The sequence below is a fragment of the Zootermopsis nevadensis genome, unplaced genomic scaffold (genome assembly GCF_977971745.1).
Source record: "Zootermopsis nevadensis isolate Lab colony 2312 unplaced genomic scaffold, Znev_1.0 Znev_ptg000022l, whole genome shotgun sequence".
Classification (NCBI taxonomy): Eukaryota; Metazoa; Arthropoda; class Insecta; order Blattodea; family Termopsidae; genus Zootermopsis; species Zootermopsis nevadensis.
In genome coordinates, this window is record NW_028259154.1 from 23,395,469 (window position 1) to 23,411,113 (window position 15,645).

The 15,645-nt window shown below is 35.4% G+C and overlaps 1 protein-coding gene across 20 annotated transcripts in view; it reads right to left on the reverse strand.

Moving 5' to 3' along the window:
- rg (A kinase anchor protein rugose) overlaps positions 1-15,645 on the reverse strand; it is a 400,245-nt gene that overhangs the window by 155,205 nt on the left and 229,395 nt on the right. For 12 of the 20 annotated variants that reach the window (XM_087353730.1, XM_087353742.1, XM_087353740.1 and 9 more), the window contains 17 exons: positions 14,664-14,790; positions 13,720-13,820; positions 12,507-12,602; positions 11,681-11,802; positions 11,296-11,422; positions 10,788-10,907; positions 9,881-10,027; positions 8,107-8,223; positions 5,718-5,858; positions 5,146-5,294; positions 4,367-4,580; positions 3,298-3,550; positions 2,580-2,722; positions 1,604-1,794; positions 1,128-1,236; positions 890-971; positions 75-226 (listed from right to left, as the gene is read on the reverse strand). In XM_087353730.1, the coding sequence (XP_087209856.1) occupies positions 75-226; positions 890-971; positions 1,128-1,236; positions 1,604-1,794; positions 2,580-2,722; positions 3,298-3,550; positions 4,367-4,580; positions 5,146-5,294; positions 5,718-5,858; positions 8,107-8,223; positions 9,881-10,027; positions 10,788-10,907; positions 11,296-11,422; positions 11,681-11,802; positions 12,507-12,602; positions 13,720-13,820; positions 14,664-14,790 (2,391 nt within the window). The remainder of the gene's footprint in view (positions 1-74; positions 227-889; positions 972-1,127; positions 1,237-1,603; positions 1,795-2,579; positions 2,723-3,297; positions 3,551-4,366; positions 4,581-5,145; positions 5,295-5,717; positions 5,859-8,106; positions 8,224-9,880; positions 10,028-10,787; positions 10,908-11,295; positions 11,423-11,680; positions 11,803-12,506; positions 12,603-13,719; positions 13,821-14,663; positions 14,791-15,645) is intronic. The other 8 variants (XM_087353732.1, XM_087353745.1, XM_087353727.1 and 5 more) reach the window with 3 other exon arrangements.

Sequence of the window (15,645 nt, forward strand, 5' to 3'; positions counted from 1 at the left end):
TTTTGTGAGAACTTACAAAGCAGGTTGTCTTTAACATATAAATTATTTTATTTTATTTAAAAAGACAAGCTCACCTGCCAGACAGACATTTGCAGAACTGTGCGCCTGTTCTCACGATTGTTGTTGCAAAGTAAAGTCATATCAGACAGAAACAGCTTCTTCACATCCAGCAGCTGTTCTGTCTGTTTCGACTGCCTCACCAATGTTGCCACCACTTTCAGAATCACTGCACACAATTTCAAACCACATGAATGTTATTTTGGGAAATTTTTATGGAGTCCGGGAATATGAAAAATAAGACGGCATATTCTGTATCTTTTAAAGTATACTGACTTTCAAAACAAAATGCTGAAAAATAAACCAGAGAGAAAGGGATTTGTGAAAATGTATTTCTTAAGTTATTTTTCAACTGTTTTAAATTATATTTTGAAGTATATTAACACATTACCCACCATGCTTCCCACAGGGAATTTAAATGCCCAGTACCAGCCATCTTGAGAGTGGGAATGCAGAATAAATGTGAATATCTTAGACACTATTTGAAGTTATGGAATGGTATTTTCTGGTTACCATTAATAATGCTTTAGGGTGTAATATGTTGTGAATTTTTTTAAATTTTCATGTAAATTCTTTGTTTTTTCACACTTCACATCAGTCATCCTTACATACATTTGAGACAATCACATATTTACAAAAGAAAAAGAAGTTGTTTTGCAAGGCAATATTGCTTGTACATACATGGATTGACATACCAAAGCATGAAAGATGGAAGGAATATGAAGAATAGGGCACAGAGCGGCCAAAAAGTTATAAAGCATGAAAATTACAAACCCACAAACATGTAAAAATCCCCAAAATAAGAAGAAACTTCAAGAATGAAGATACTCACTTGGGTTCTCCAGGCGGAAGTGAGACTCAGGCTCAGGGTGGCGTGTGTATAGAATCTGCTGGCTGATGTGCTCTGTCATGATCTGTAAACACATGATTTATGTTTTTAACACATCTAACAGCAAGAAAAGGGAATGTCTCATGATGACTCATTTCCTTTCCATGAAACTGATGCTCAATCTTATGCTTCTCTATTATATTGATAAATTATGATGTCAGACAGTTTCTAGTAAACTCACCTCATATAAAACGTTATATGTTGGAAGGGTGAGAGTTTCCTCATTCAGAAGGAGACGTTCAGCCAGAAGAGTATATAGGTTGTGTGGACTCATTACATCATATTTCCTCCTAGAGCATTAATAAAAAAATGGATTATGAGTATGCCTTTCTTGTTTTAATATTTCATAAGTGCTCAACTGTATGAAACAAGTCACTGTGTTGGGAAAATTATATGTGATGAAAGAAATTGTTTGATATCATCATAAAGTCAGCAGCATTAATCCTGTCTGGAATTTTTTCTTTGGGGTTTTGATCCTGTGTAATCTTGTCCAATGTCATGATCCACAAGATCCCAATCCAAATTTTCACCAAATAAGAAGAAAAGAAACCGAATCTTTTATAGTATAGTTACAAAAGAAGAATCCAGCACTGAATAATTCAAACTGGATTAAAACAGAAATTAGTGTAAGTGTAATTAGAGACTTTGGTAACTCACTTGTGTGTACTGCGGCTGAGGAAGAATCCTAAAAGCTTGAGAGCTTGGAGCCTGATGAGCTGGCTCTCAGCTGCAAGCAACTTAAAGATTGTACGAACACCCTGCTTTACATCAAAAGCTGGCACCATTGAAGCTGGATGCTCTGATATGAGGGAAATAAGCATCTGAAGCACATCATGTAAATTTTCATCCTGTAACATATAAAAACAAAACATAAGAAATATTGGACTATTGCGTTCACCATTCAGTCCATAATAAAGTCATCACCTGTTGACAAATGTCAAAGCACTCCCCCTTCATATTCAGAAGGTACTAGGTTCAAATCCCAGCCTAGTGACTGGCTACTCTGAGTGGTTTTGTGGTTATCCTATGTACCTTCACTCAACTCATAACCTATATGAAAATATATATGGAATGGATGCCAATGCAAAAAAGTGAACTGTCATTTTAGATTACCACTGCTCTGCATGCTAAACACAAGAGCTAACCACCACTGCTGTCTGACATTATCAAATGAAAAGTCCATTATGCTAAAAATGATTATTTAACATGACATAGTTTTTCAGTGTCATTACAGTAATAAGAAGTCTGTTTTGCCAGGATACAGCTAATGATAATTTTTAAATTATACAAGTGAACAACTGCAACAAACTGTTTTCAATGTATGAAAGCAGACTGAAAGTAAAAATCACCAAAACATGGAATGTTAGATTTCAAGGAAGACTGTTGAAACTGCAGGCATTCTGAGATTGTACAAAAGGGATGTCTGCATCTGATAGACATTTTCATGCCATAATTCATATTGCACTGATGAATTATATTACAGGCATATTATAATTATATTACTTAATTAACAATTATGTAGGTTTCTGAAGATTCTCTTAAGCACAAGTAACACGGCATAACTGAATACAACAAATTAACAAATTCAAACTTATCTAAATTTAATTTTTAATTTGAGAACAGAACCAGTAACCTCATGCATGGTGGTGAGGTAGTTCAGAATGCTCTGCAACTCATCATCTTTGACACCACACCCAATCATGATCAGCTGTTTAAGAAACAACAGGATGTAAGCACGAATTGACAAAATGTCCTTCTGAGGGGGGCGTGGTCCATCTGTAAAAAAATAAATAAAAAGGCAGAATTGAAGATTAGAAAGAAAGAAACATAGTATAAGTATCACACAGGTTACTGCATAAGCTATACTAAGGATAAATGATGTGTGACCATCTGATGTGTCCTGTAAAATCCACTCCAAATCTTGTTCAAAATGTTCCTGTGTTCTATGTGAATGTTTCCTGAATGTATCACTATTTCAATACCTACAATAACAATCCAAAGGTAATTACAAATGGCAAGCAACAGGTGAGAAAATCATCCAAACACACACCTGTGCCACAATCTCATCTCAGATACAGATATATAAGTCAGAGGGTTTGCGAATGGAGGCATTTAAAATTTTCAAGGCCATTCGAAAATAATTTTATCAAACACATATTTCTGACGATCTGTAGGAATCTGAATGACCATACTCATGTCAAGATCATGACAATATCAGCCAGAGGGCTTGCTGAATAGAGAAATTGAAAATTTTCAAGGTCATCTGAAAGTCTTTTTCTCCAAACACATATTTCTGCTGAACTGTAGGAATCTGAGCAACAGTTCATTCAGTTGAAGAAAGTATGACTTACCAAGTCCCTTGGGTGTGATGCCACTCTTGGCACGAGGATTAGCTACCCAGTAGTAGTACTTAAGTGTATGCACAGTCTGAAGCACAGTTGACACACGCCGCACAGTAGAGTAGATCTGTGTGTCAGCCAGGAACTCAGTGGCCAGGTATGAATAGAGGCGCGCCTGGACAGGAGCAGGAGTGTAGATCCACAGTGCTGGGTTGAAGAGCACATGGTCCAGAAGCTGCCATGTCAGGAATGAGAAGCAGAACAACTGCACCTTAACTGATGTGCCAGTCCTCTTTCAACTATCATTTAGGATTTACAGGCATCCTAAATTCATGGTTCAACTGTAAGTCTGGTGACTGTTATTCAGTTCATCAAGAAATTACCTATTCAAAATTTATCACAGTAGCAAAGTAACATTTCATATTTATCATTTACATGATCAAGCCTATCAAATTTTATAAAATCTCAGCTGGGTATGTCAACTGTTGTTCTGAGTGACAGAATAACACATAAATTTCAGCCAATAATGCTTTAACAACTGACTCATGACAGAATAGCTGTTAAATGTGGCACAGAAAATGCTGGTATACAAAGTATGTCTAAAGATAACATCCTAAAGTGAACCTAGATGCCTAGATGTTGCACCTCCATACCTAAGGCATCAGGTTCAACATCAACCAGTTCCAATGTTATATCTTTCCCTTCCCTTATCAGCAACAAAGATTAAACTTTGTGAAAGTGAAAAACATCAGATTCCTTCAAAGTTATGGACATGTTAAGCTGTACGTCCCACCTAACTGGCATCATCCCCATTATCATCCCAATATAAGTGGCAACAAATCCTGTCACCGAAAGTCATGAAAGTCCACAAGATCATAGTATCAGCCACAGCAACAGAAAGGCAGCAATCCTACCACTGAGAAATTGTTACTGACCAGCATCCACCTGGCAGGATTTCTGATTGTCTTCAAGGTTGAACAGGAATAAAACTAGGCTGATATCAACATTTAAAGAACTATGAAAAGTGATCATGAACGCCCAATTAGATTACAATCAGCTATTCAAACATTCCAAAACTCACCTGTTTGAGTAGCAGCTCACTGTTCGAACTGAGGCAGGTAACAAGGTACTTTGTAAGTCCAAGGAATGAGCCCAAGACCTCTGTTGTGAGATGGTCTCGGGACGATCGCTGAAGCATGTAGCTGATGACGAGGAATCCTCGATTCTGTATCATGTGCTGCTGAACTGTCTGAGAACTCTCTACCAGTTCACAGATAAAACCCAACAGCTTTGAACTGAAAAAAACAGAGCAATCCTGTCCAGCAATGCATGGATTTGTTTCATTACAGATATAAAAGTACATACGATGGTATTCTGTACATAAAATTAATAACAATCTACAATAAAATTTGCTTCTATCAATTCTTTCACAACCACAACACATGCCGCTGCCATCATGTTGGTATGTCCCTCACAATGCAGAGCAGATGTCTCTTGATAGTAAGTCATATATTTTCCACACATCCTCCATAATATAGATCAGAGAAATAATAAGAGAAGTAGATTGTGACTTCTACTGAGTGTACTTTACACTGAATATAAAAATCTTTTGTCAAAGGATGATGCTTATAAAACTATTTTTCCTTAACATTTTAAAGTGTAAAGAGGGTTCGTCTTTTTCTGAGGTCACCTACTGTTGCACAAACAATGTAAATAAGAGCATGTCTCATTATTTAACATGCTCCATTTCCCATTTACTTCATCTCATTGATCTCAACTAACAGTTTATGTTCTTCCACCATAGCAATAAATTTCAACCATGCACTACAAACAATGGATGTGATATGATGATAAACTGACCAAAGAGAAGAGTCACGCTTGGCATCAGTAGAACCAATGGCACAGTCATAAGGCATGTCAAGTTGTGAGAACAGTGGAAAAAGAACCTGGATGCCTCCAATCGAGTTCAGCGTGCTATGGATGGAATGGGTGATAACCGCCTTCACGTCCTATAACACAGATATCATTAGGAACGAGTTATATAAAACCACATTCGTGCAAGTTAACTTTCTCATGGTTAATGTTCACATTCAACAGAGGAACGCCGCATTGTTTGAACCATTTCATAGGTACGGCCAATTATGTAGTGCAATTCTCAGTTTTAAAGAAAAATTATTTACATCTAAAAGATATATCAAGAATAAAATAATACAGCGATGCAAGATATAGCTGATAAAAAGTTGTACTTTATGGTTGGTCTATTTAAAGTGTATCACGAGATATAGAAATATGGAAGACAAAGTTAATTTTAAGCTAAAGTTACTTGTTTTCACTTTAATTTTAACAGAATTTAAATATGCTACAAAATACTCTACTTATAGAAAGAAAAAGAATTGCTTGAGAAGGGTCAAACTTTTGTTTATTTTTCATACCTGAAGCATGAGGGCATGGGGGGTATGAACAAAGTAAGAGACATTTCCTTTCGGTGCTGACTGAAGACACAACTGGCCGTCTGTGGCTACAGGGTTGTACATGAACACGATGGCACTTGACAACTTCCCATCATACAGCACCTAGACCAATCACAGCACAAATGAAGGATAATACTAAAATGAAGTATTACTAACTTGTCATAGTCATAGATAAAACAAGTGCAGAAAGATAAGGGCCAATGAAGTACACATAATTTTCAAATGTTCTTTATAACTCATATTAATTTACTATAGACAGTTGGAGAGCTAAACACACTGTACAGAGCCTGGAATAAATTTTAATTATATTTCATTATATCAAAAAATGTTTCAAATAAAATTTGTAGATGTGAATGAGATCTACAATATACGTCATGTATTAATTTTTGGTGTGATGAGCTGCTTTTGATAAATTTGGCAAAATTCGATTTTAGCTCCATGTAAACTATAGAGTATAACAGGCACACGTCAAATTTTTAGTGAGATAAATATATAGGCTGACTGGCAGACGGACAATATCTCCCCATTCTGTTCTCATTTTGTATCCCTTGGTAGAAATATTTAACAACCAATCTGGTGAAGTGCATAGCACACCATAAAATGCGTTTACACCTTTTAACAAAAAACACATAATCAACTGCTGAACTTTTTACAAATCACTTATCCCATCTCCAGTGAAAATTAACATTTACTGCAAAGTACACAATCATAATAAAATGCTTCAAAGTATTCGTATCACGGATAACAACTTCATGAACTTTGTTACTCTGTCAAACTGAATGTATAAAAGAGACTGACATACCTAACACACCAATTACAAAAATAGGGGCTATTGGCTACTGGATATCCTACAAAAAGTTACATTAACAGAAAATAAGTGCATAAAGTCAGCATGCATACAGGTGCAATACACTGCCACATCTTTAAAATACAGTGCTGCAATGCATGGTAGATTCAGTATGTTCTGGGATGGCAGCCATACGCACTCCAAAAAACTACTGGTACTAAAAAATACAGCACAAAAAAGTAAAACAGAAAACAGACAGAAAATTATTACAAAGAAAATAAAACATGCATTTTGTTCTAATACATCACACATCACTTCAGAAATACATGTCAACATATTTATGACCAATAACTTATCTTGTGGACCTTCAGGTAATCAATTCAAAAAGGCATGTAGTACAACAATCTTGTCTTCTATGCGAAAGGTTTCTACTTCCTGTCAAAAATATCAGCATTTGTACATAATATATCAAAAACACATTATTTATATGTCACTCACTCACTGGCTGAGTGGTTAAAAAATCTGAGCAACATTTAGAAGATTGTGGGTTTGATGCAAATCACTGATTTGAGAAAATAAAATAGTACTTCAAAATCTTAAAGCGTAATTATAAGAAACTTCTAAATCCATAAATAAACCATGTTCAACATAATCCTGTCACAATGTATTCAACAATCTTCCAATTACTGCAGTGAGAAATAACTAATTCCATACAGCAGAATCATCCTTGAGAACCTAAGAGCAATTTCATGGTTCATTACCATTTTTTACAAGAGCAACCCCTACCTTTGAGCCAGATTAATCTAATGCGCACCTCAAGCTCCATTTCCTTAAGATCCATTTTATTATTATCCTCCCATCCATTCCTATGTCTTATGACTGGTATTTTCCCTGCAGATTTCCAACCAAAATTGTGAACACATGTCTCATCTCCAATATGCACACTACAAGTTCCACCCATTTCACCCTTCCTCATTCGACCATCCTAATAACTAACGACAAGTACAAATAATGGAACTCCAGTCAACTCATAACTTTCACACACAAATATTTCACATAATTCCTTTATTAACTATACGAAGGTTAAACTAGAAATCTCTTTTGAACTCACAGCATCTCATCCAAATGTATCCTTCCTTCCTCTTAATATTTTATTACAGTATTTATTGTCCTTCCATCATGGAATCTTTTAAAATGTCAATCATTTCTGTTACAGTTTAACAACTCTTCTTGTCATTAATATATTTAACTTTAATATTAATTAATATAATTAATTCTTAATTACCATAATTGCATAACATAATAACTACAATTAATTAATATATTTAACTTCTCTCTGATGAAAAAATATTAGTACCTGACTGAATTACAACTGTTGATGGCTTTAACAATCTCTACGCACTTTACTGCTGTGAGCTGTTATCAGAACTCGAGGATAGAATCATACAACAGATGACAGAATGAAGACACAGTGAACAACTACATTTATTAATAAAAATAAGTTTTATAATATACTCCATGCAAAAGTAAAACTGAAGTTTAAAACAGAAGTAGCATGCTTACAGACAACAAAGTATGGTCCGGCATGCAGGTCGGCTGCGATGACTGTGACGACTCACTCACCCGTTTGTGATTGTCGGGCAGGCTAAGGTTGCACTCATTGTCAAACCGAAACTGACACTGCAGCAATAAGGAATTCACAAACACAGTCTTTAGTCAAAATCCACTGCATCCATCACGCACAAAAACCATTCCAAAAAATGTATTATTCCAATAAATTGAAAAATAAGTTTTCTATATCTACAACATTTAGGCTGACATGTAACTGATGACAGAACTTTTCTGAGAAAAAACATTTGATAAAAATTCTAAAATATTTCAAAATAGACATATTTATTAGGTTTTCAGTCTAATGGAAACAGTTAACAAAAATCTAATGGAGTGTTCTTCAAACTATCCAGTCTATACATTAAGCTTCATGCAAAAATGACTAAAAATGTTCCAGCTATGAATGCTATGGTGTGATTTCTATAACATTCACACACAAATCAGTTTCAACCAGCATACAGTACTCCAGAATGCTCAGACTGAAATATTATCATTCAGCCATCAGCACTCTAAACCAGTGGTATCCAACCTTTTTGTTCACGTACCCCCCAGATATAATTTCTCTTCAACTTTGTACCCCCAAAGTTGTTGGTGTATAATTCAAGTTATATGTAGTATATAATCTACATCTAAAATAAATTAAATAAATTACATTACTGATTATTCAGTGTTTATCATAAAATAATATATATATATTTTAAATTTCACGTACCCCCTAAGATGTCTTCGCGTGCCCCCGGTTGAATACCACTGCTCTTAACAACCATGACCTACATCATTCCCACCCTAACCCCAAAAAATCAGAGATCGTGATAAAGGGGTCTGGCATTAGTAGCACATGGTAACTGGGGGGGGGGGGGGGGCACAAATTCAGGGAACTAGAAGGTTTGAAAATCCACTCAATTGATCTAACTGATGAGATAGTATGCTACAACTGCATAAAGCATATTGGTTCAGCCACTTGGACACTTCTAAAACATTAACAGTGGAAGCCTATTTTAAATTTTGTTTTGAATGTATGAAATTTAAATAATTACAGTTTTTACAGTTATTACAATAATTACAGTTACAGTAATACTGCAGCTCCACACAGGAGCAGATGCTTATGACCGCTATAATAATAACAACGACAATTATATTCCACTTCCAGTAAGAAACAAACAAGACAAGAAGTTTTATCACATATTTATATTCAAAACTGATGGATGAAAAGAAAATGTAATATGAAACAAAGAAGTTTATGAAGCAAACCATATTCAATCAGCTTCTTCTTATACTGTTGAAATAATATCAAAATTGCAAGAAATATGATAGTTCTTTTGAGTACATGAACAGCAGCATCAAGAAAGGAATTAAATACCACTGACCATTTAAAAATTTACTGAACACATGCAATCAACTTGGAACAGAGGTAGAAAAATAAAACACATCTAATTCTTTCATAATTAAACCCACTTAATGATGACACACAAACTCCTGCAATTATACAGCATAAAATATTCCAAATAAAGTTAAAAAACTAAGCTAAAAAGAGGCCTGTCATTTCATTATAAAAACTACCTAAAAAGCTAAGCAGAGTACTATTGCATTACACATTTATATGAAGAACACATAAGTGTCTAACCAATCACAGCTTACTTGCCCTTCCAGTAAAAATGCTTCTCCCCCCACCCTAAACCCAACTCCCATTTTCTGACAGAAACTCAGTCCTAGTCACAGCGCTACTTACTTTGTATCCAGGACCTAACCTATGCATGGCACAGATTTGATGTGTTGTAAGTGCTTCACTAAACAAATAGATGGCGGACATCTGGCCGCAGAATACCCGTTCTTCATCCAATTCAGGAGTCGCACCAATGTAACATTTGTCGAAAGGCTAAAATATAAGTAAAATTATCATGCAGGTTCTGTTGAATGTGCAAGTATTGAGATAAAATGGTAACTATCTATCTGGTTATTATGTATCTTAAAGTACAAAATATTACAATTCCCACAATTTTGGAATAACTGTTTGCCTCTACCACTAGAGTACAGTCACATGTAGCAATACAAAACATTGGATGTTTTAGACAAGAAATACTAATTTAATCCACAAATTCCCAAATTACATTCCACTAAGTTTTCTCTGGATAAATGTCTCTACATTAAAATATATGAACATTAAAATTATAAATCTAAAACCTGATTTCTACTACAAGTAAGAATCCAAGCTCATATTCTGATCAAAGATCATAAAATCCAAGATTTTTCAGTGACACCCTCATATTTTAATTTTATAACACTAAAACAAAAACAAAATGGGAGTAACAGAAGGACATGACGTGAGAAATGAGAATATATAGTTTGCATAGAAATGGCATGGGGAATTGAACACATGCCAATAGCTTGTCCAAGAAAACTTCAAGAGTGGATATTGATGAAAGATGAAACATGGAACATCCGGAAGAATTTGCACGGGATAAAGCCACAGAATCCATGTGAATATATAGGAATGACTGGCAAAAAGGAAAAGTGGGAAGTGAGAAACAGTATTTAATAACTGATAAAGTGATCATTCAGAAGGATGAGTGCTAAGAACAAAAAGAAAGAAAATCACACATAATATCATCTGATGACAATAAAGTCTTAGGACTTACATCATTTGTTGAAACAAACCAGGCCATTTCTGTGCTAGAAGCCAGCTGCCCATTAACAAGACATTTGATTTCACTTTTTGTCCATCTGTTGTAGATGTATACAATGGCAATCATGTACCACTGGAAGAAAAAGACAAAAACATGTGTTAGTTTTGTTCATGCCATTAACAAAATGCTTTGTCACTAGTCTGACTGCACTTCAGTGGCATTATTGAATATTTTCATGTCTCTACATTCACATGTACTGCCAAACAGAATGCTTACAAGTGACAAATAAGTCTAATCTTGATTTCTGTCTTCTGGGTTGTTGCGCTGTGTAGTCTGGTCGATGTTTACCAACGTTTCGGAGGTCATACTGCCTCCGTCATCAGGGCGATTAATATTCATCTGAAATGTTGGTAAACATCGACCAGACTACACAGCGCAACAACCCAGAAGACAGAAATCTTCATACTCACCACTGTGAAAACCTCAAATCTTACAAGTCTAATCTTGATGTTAAACATACCTTTCTGGGTTGAAACTCATACTTCACACAGTGCTGAAATCCTTTCCCCTTTATTTTCATTGAAGTTAACACAAGACAGTTTCCAACAAAGTGAGCTGAATATCCTACCCCTTTGCTGGTCTTGAAACTGAGAAACAGAGAGCACAATATTCCTGTGTCAGGTTACATCCATAATATTAAATTTTCAACTTAAAACTATATGGAAAGGAGCGAATAACATGAACATGGGTCACACTGAAGTAAAATGACACAACAACACACGCGCGCACGCAAATCCAAAGGCCTCAGTTATAAATATTGCATATAATAAACTGTTAATTTAACGTAAGCATAAAGCAACTTAGTTCATGCATTGTTTCAATATTATACGTAATGACAGCAGTACCAATACAAATAAGGCTTTTCCCTCTCAATGTTGACAGAGTTGATTGGGTCCAGACGGAACCAGGTCGTGAATGTAAATCCATTCTCATATGGCCACCGAGCAAGGGGTGGCAACACAACAGCCTAAACAAAAGAAGATAAAATATCAATACCAGTCTGGCTTAGTTCAAGTCCAAACATCATGAAAAGTATTTATAGCGTGGAAAGCATGTTCAGCAACTCTTCCTTTACTTAGTAGCACTTATTGTAAATTTATTTGTTTAAAATAGTTTAAAGTTTTACAATTTTGAGAGTTGTATTAGAAAATAACATTTGCAGATTCTCAATTAGACTGCGTAAGATTGGGAGGAAGTGACTAATTGGCTGCATAACTGGTCCTTATGTTATTTGATAATGCTCTTTCAATTGCAGAGTTTACAGTAATAAATAAGAAAAAAACAATAACCATGAACAAGGAGTATGTATGGACTTAAAAGAAGGCAGTCATAGCCAAATCGAGAGATTTGTACACAGAAATTGAGAAGAGACAAGAAAAATGTCATCAGCATAGCATGTAACCTGTCCAACATTGTTAACTGTGTCCAAGTTTACAAGTATCCAAGTCTAGATAATTAACACTACACAGATCTGCTTGGTGGAAAGGAAATGAACAGGGCCCTCTTTTAAGATATCATCATGGCATATGCCTTCAAGGAAAAATGCATTTACTGCTAGGAATTTAAACGACAGTCTTCAAGCTCATTATTAGTTAGAAATATATTTACATGGAAGATATCAATGCAGCTTTATAACTATCCACAAACAAGTGAGATTGAATATTAACTTACAGATCCTTTCCGACCTGGAAAGCTGAAGAAAACATCAGGTCCATTTCTCTGTGGCATCTGACGGAGAACATTCAACAGCTTGGCCGAGTGTCTTGGCTGGAATTGAAAAGTTTACTTAACTGCTCCTTTCTTGAAAATTAAACAGTAATTTTTTAAAATTCTGATTTCCAAGTTCAAAGGTGGCTGTGAGGTTATGTTGTATTACTACACACAAATAGTTCAACCCTGCCCATTTATCTCAACAGTTCATTATATCACACAGTGAAATTAGATTAATTACCAATGTGCGTGCTACCTTGTTCACATTTGAACACACTATTAATTTCAGCTTCATTAATTTAATACATAGGCACAATGTAATAATTATAATTGTTTTACGTTCTGCATCAAACCCCTTTGCCAATTAAATCATTGTATTGCATCAGTTACCACATGGCTATAATATTCTTAATATTTGCAACTCACAACTATTACGTGCAGCAAACACAATGAAATCATAAGAAGGATTCCCAACACAAGGCGTTAATTTCGACTTGAAATCAAGTGAAAGTACAGGAAATGGTATATTGCAATTAACCAGATCAATGTTATTTAAACCAACCAATTCCAAGGTGTAGCATCTTCCTTCATAAATTGATAATTATTCATCTGGCAAAGAAATTCCTCATATTTATGAAAACCAGCAGTTCATCATCATGTTACCAAAAGTCAAGAACTATATATATACTCTTCCTGAACTGAATAAATCCAATTTAATGACAATCCATTTTATTAAAATCCATTTCAATATTACCTCCCAGTCTACATCTACATCTCTGAGATGATATATCCCCCTAAAATTTTCCAACCAAAAATTTCTTGTAATTTATTGTTTCCTCTTTTAAGCTGCATGCACTTCCTACCTCATCCTCTTTTGACTGAGAAATTTTGTATCTGTGTCCCCTCAAAGAGATGGTCCAAGGTTCAGAATAGGTTGACTACAATACCCAACAGAGAGAGCAGGTCTTTATCCTCTCGACAGAAGTATTATCAAGTTCTAAAGTGAAGTGATTCAGAAACACTTCGGTGACAGATAAAGCAGAATGGAATATTATACTCAGCACCATAATTATTTTAATATAACTATAAAAAAATAACAGTGTAAGTCATGAAAAGGAACGTAGCAAAATGTTAAATCGGTTAAAAAAATGGCATACAGAGATACAACGCTCACCCATTTTCCACTGACAGCTTTCATGGCTCCAAACAGCAGCTTCAACTCTTTCACAGTGATGCTGTAACTTGCCAGAACTCCCAACATCTCTATGAGAAGATCTACAAATGGAAAAGCGCATACATTATTTTCTATACTGCTAGCATCCAATCAAACAATGACAGAAGGTAACTGGGCCACTTTTATATCACAAAAGAAATTTATGATCAGCAGCCCATGTTACATTGACAGAACACGTGTTCTCCTGCCCTTTTACCGCCACATCTGAATTAAATAATCCCATACCAACCTTCTGTCTCTGGAACTATAATGTCCCTAAACTGAGGTGGAGCAGACCTTACAACTGTAAAATTGTGAAATTAAGGAACCGATCAACATGAGACGGAAATACCGAAAACATGCTTATGCTCATACTCATCCTTTTGGTAGGATTTGAATATGCCAACTAGTGACATGAAATTTATAAATGCTATTTCTTTCAACTGCCCACTCTGGTTGCGTAATGCTTACCAGTTTTGTAAAGAACTATGATTCATTATATTATATTAGATGTGAAATATGGTCCCGAAAATAAATTCTACAAGGCCAGTTTTATTTTAATTAAAATGTATCGTGAAGAGTAGAGTTGCTTCCAAACAGCAATAACACAAAAGCAAAGGAGAAAACACTCAAGAGGTAATTAAAATAAGTGAAAATGGGCGTGGAGAAGCAAGAGCCTTTACCAGAATAAAAGCTCAGAAAATGCTGTGATTCTCTCTTTATATTTGTCGATTGCACACTATGCTGCTTAACACTAAATAAATTTTATAATATTAAGTTTAAGACTAAACAGTTATTTAAAGAAGACATCACTAGTGTGATACACTGCAGGGTTCCACATGTTGCCATGGCCTGTTTTAAGACAATGTGTCAGAAACTGCCTCGTCAGGCTCGGGAAAGCTCACCTGCCACGACTGTCTCAGCATGAGATAGTCTGGACAGCACATGCTCGATCAGCCCCACGTCTGTGCAGGCCTGCAGATTGCGAACACTCTTCCTCAGGATTGCAATGAAAACGCTCCAGATCTCAGCCTGAAACACAAATAACACCGTACCGGGTGAAGACGTACCAAATCCTATTAATATTGTCAATAAATTGCCTATAATTTACACTAGGCTCTATCATGAGCCAACTCAAACCAATTAGTATTCCAATATTTATAAATAGTGATAATAGATGAGAATTCCATTCAAGAAGAAATTAAGAACAATGTAAATGAGGAAAATTGTTCCTACCATGTAATTCAGAATTTGTCTTCCTGTCTGCTGTCATAACATAAAGACTATAATTTTACTTGCTGTTTTGTATGAGAGTGAAACTCGACCACAACAAAACTGATTAATAGTGTTTGAGGACAGGGTACTGGGGAAAATATTTGGACTTAAGAGGGATGAAGTGACAAGAGGTTCGAGAAAGTTGCACAATGATGAACTTCAAAATTTGTACTCTTCACCAAATATTATTAAGACTAACAAATCAATGAATAAAATGGTCGTGGAATTTAGCAAGACGAGAAACATGTAGATAATTTGGTTGGAAGACCAGAAGGGAAGATATCATTCAGAAGGACACAGCAAAGATGTGAGCAAAACCTTGCAGATCTTAGCAAAACAAGGTAAGAGAGTGCCAAATGGAATAATCTGGCTCAGGATAGGGACATGTGGTGGTGTCCTATGACCATAGTAATGAATTTTTTGACCAGTTGAGCATAGCATCATCTTCTCAAGTACTCTGCTCCCATGGAGTTAACAAAAGAAAACATATCTAAGATTGATTTTAAATATTACACTCCCATCTACAAAAATGCCCTTCTAGTGGTCTCTGCCCTCTTCATGTTTCCCAAATAAACTTCTTTTTCGAATCTCCTCATTCTGTCGTTATTCTCC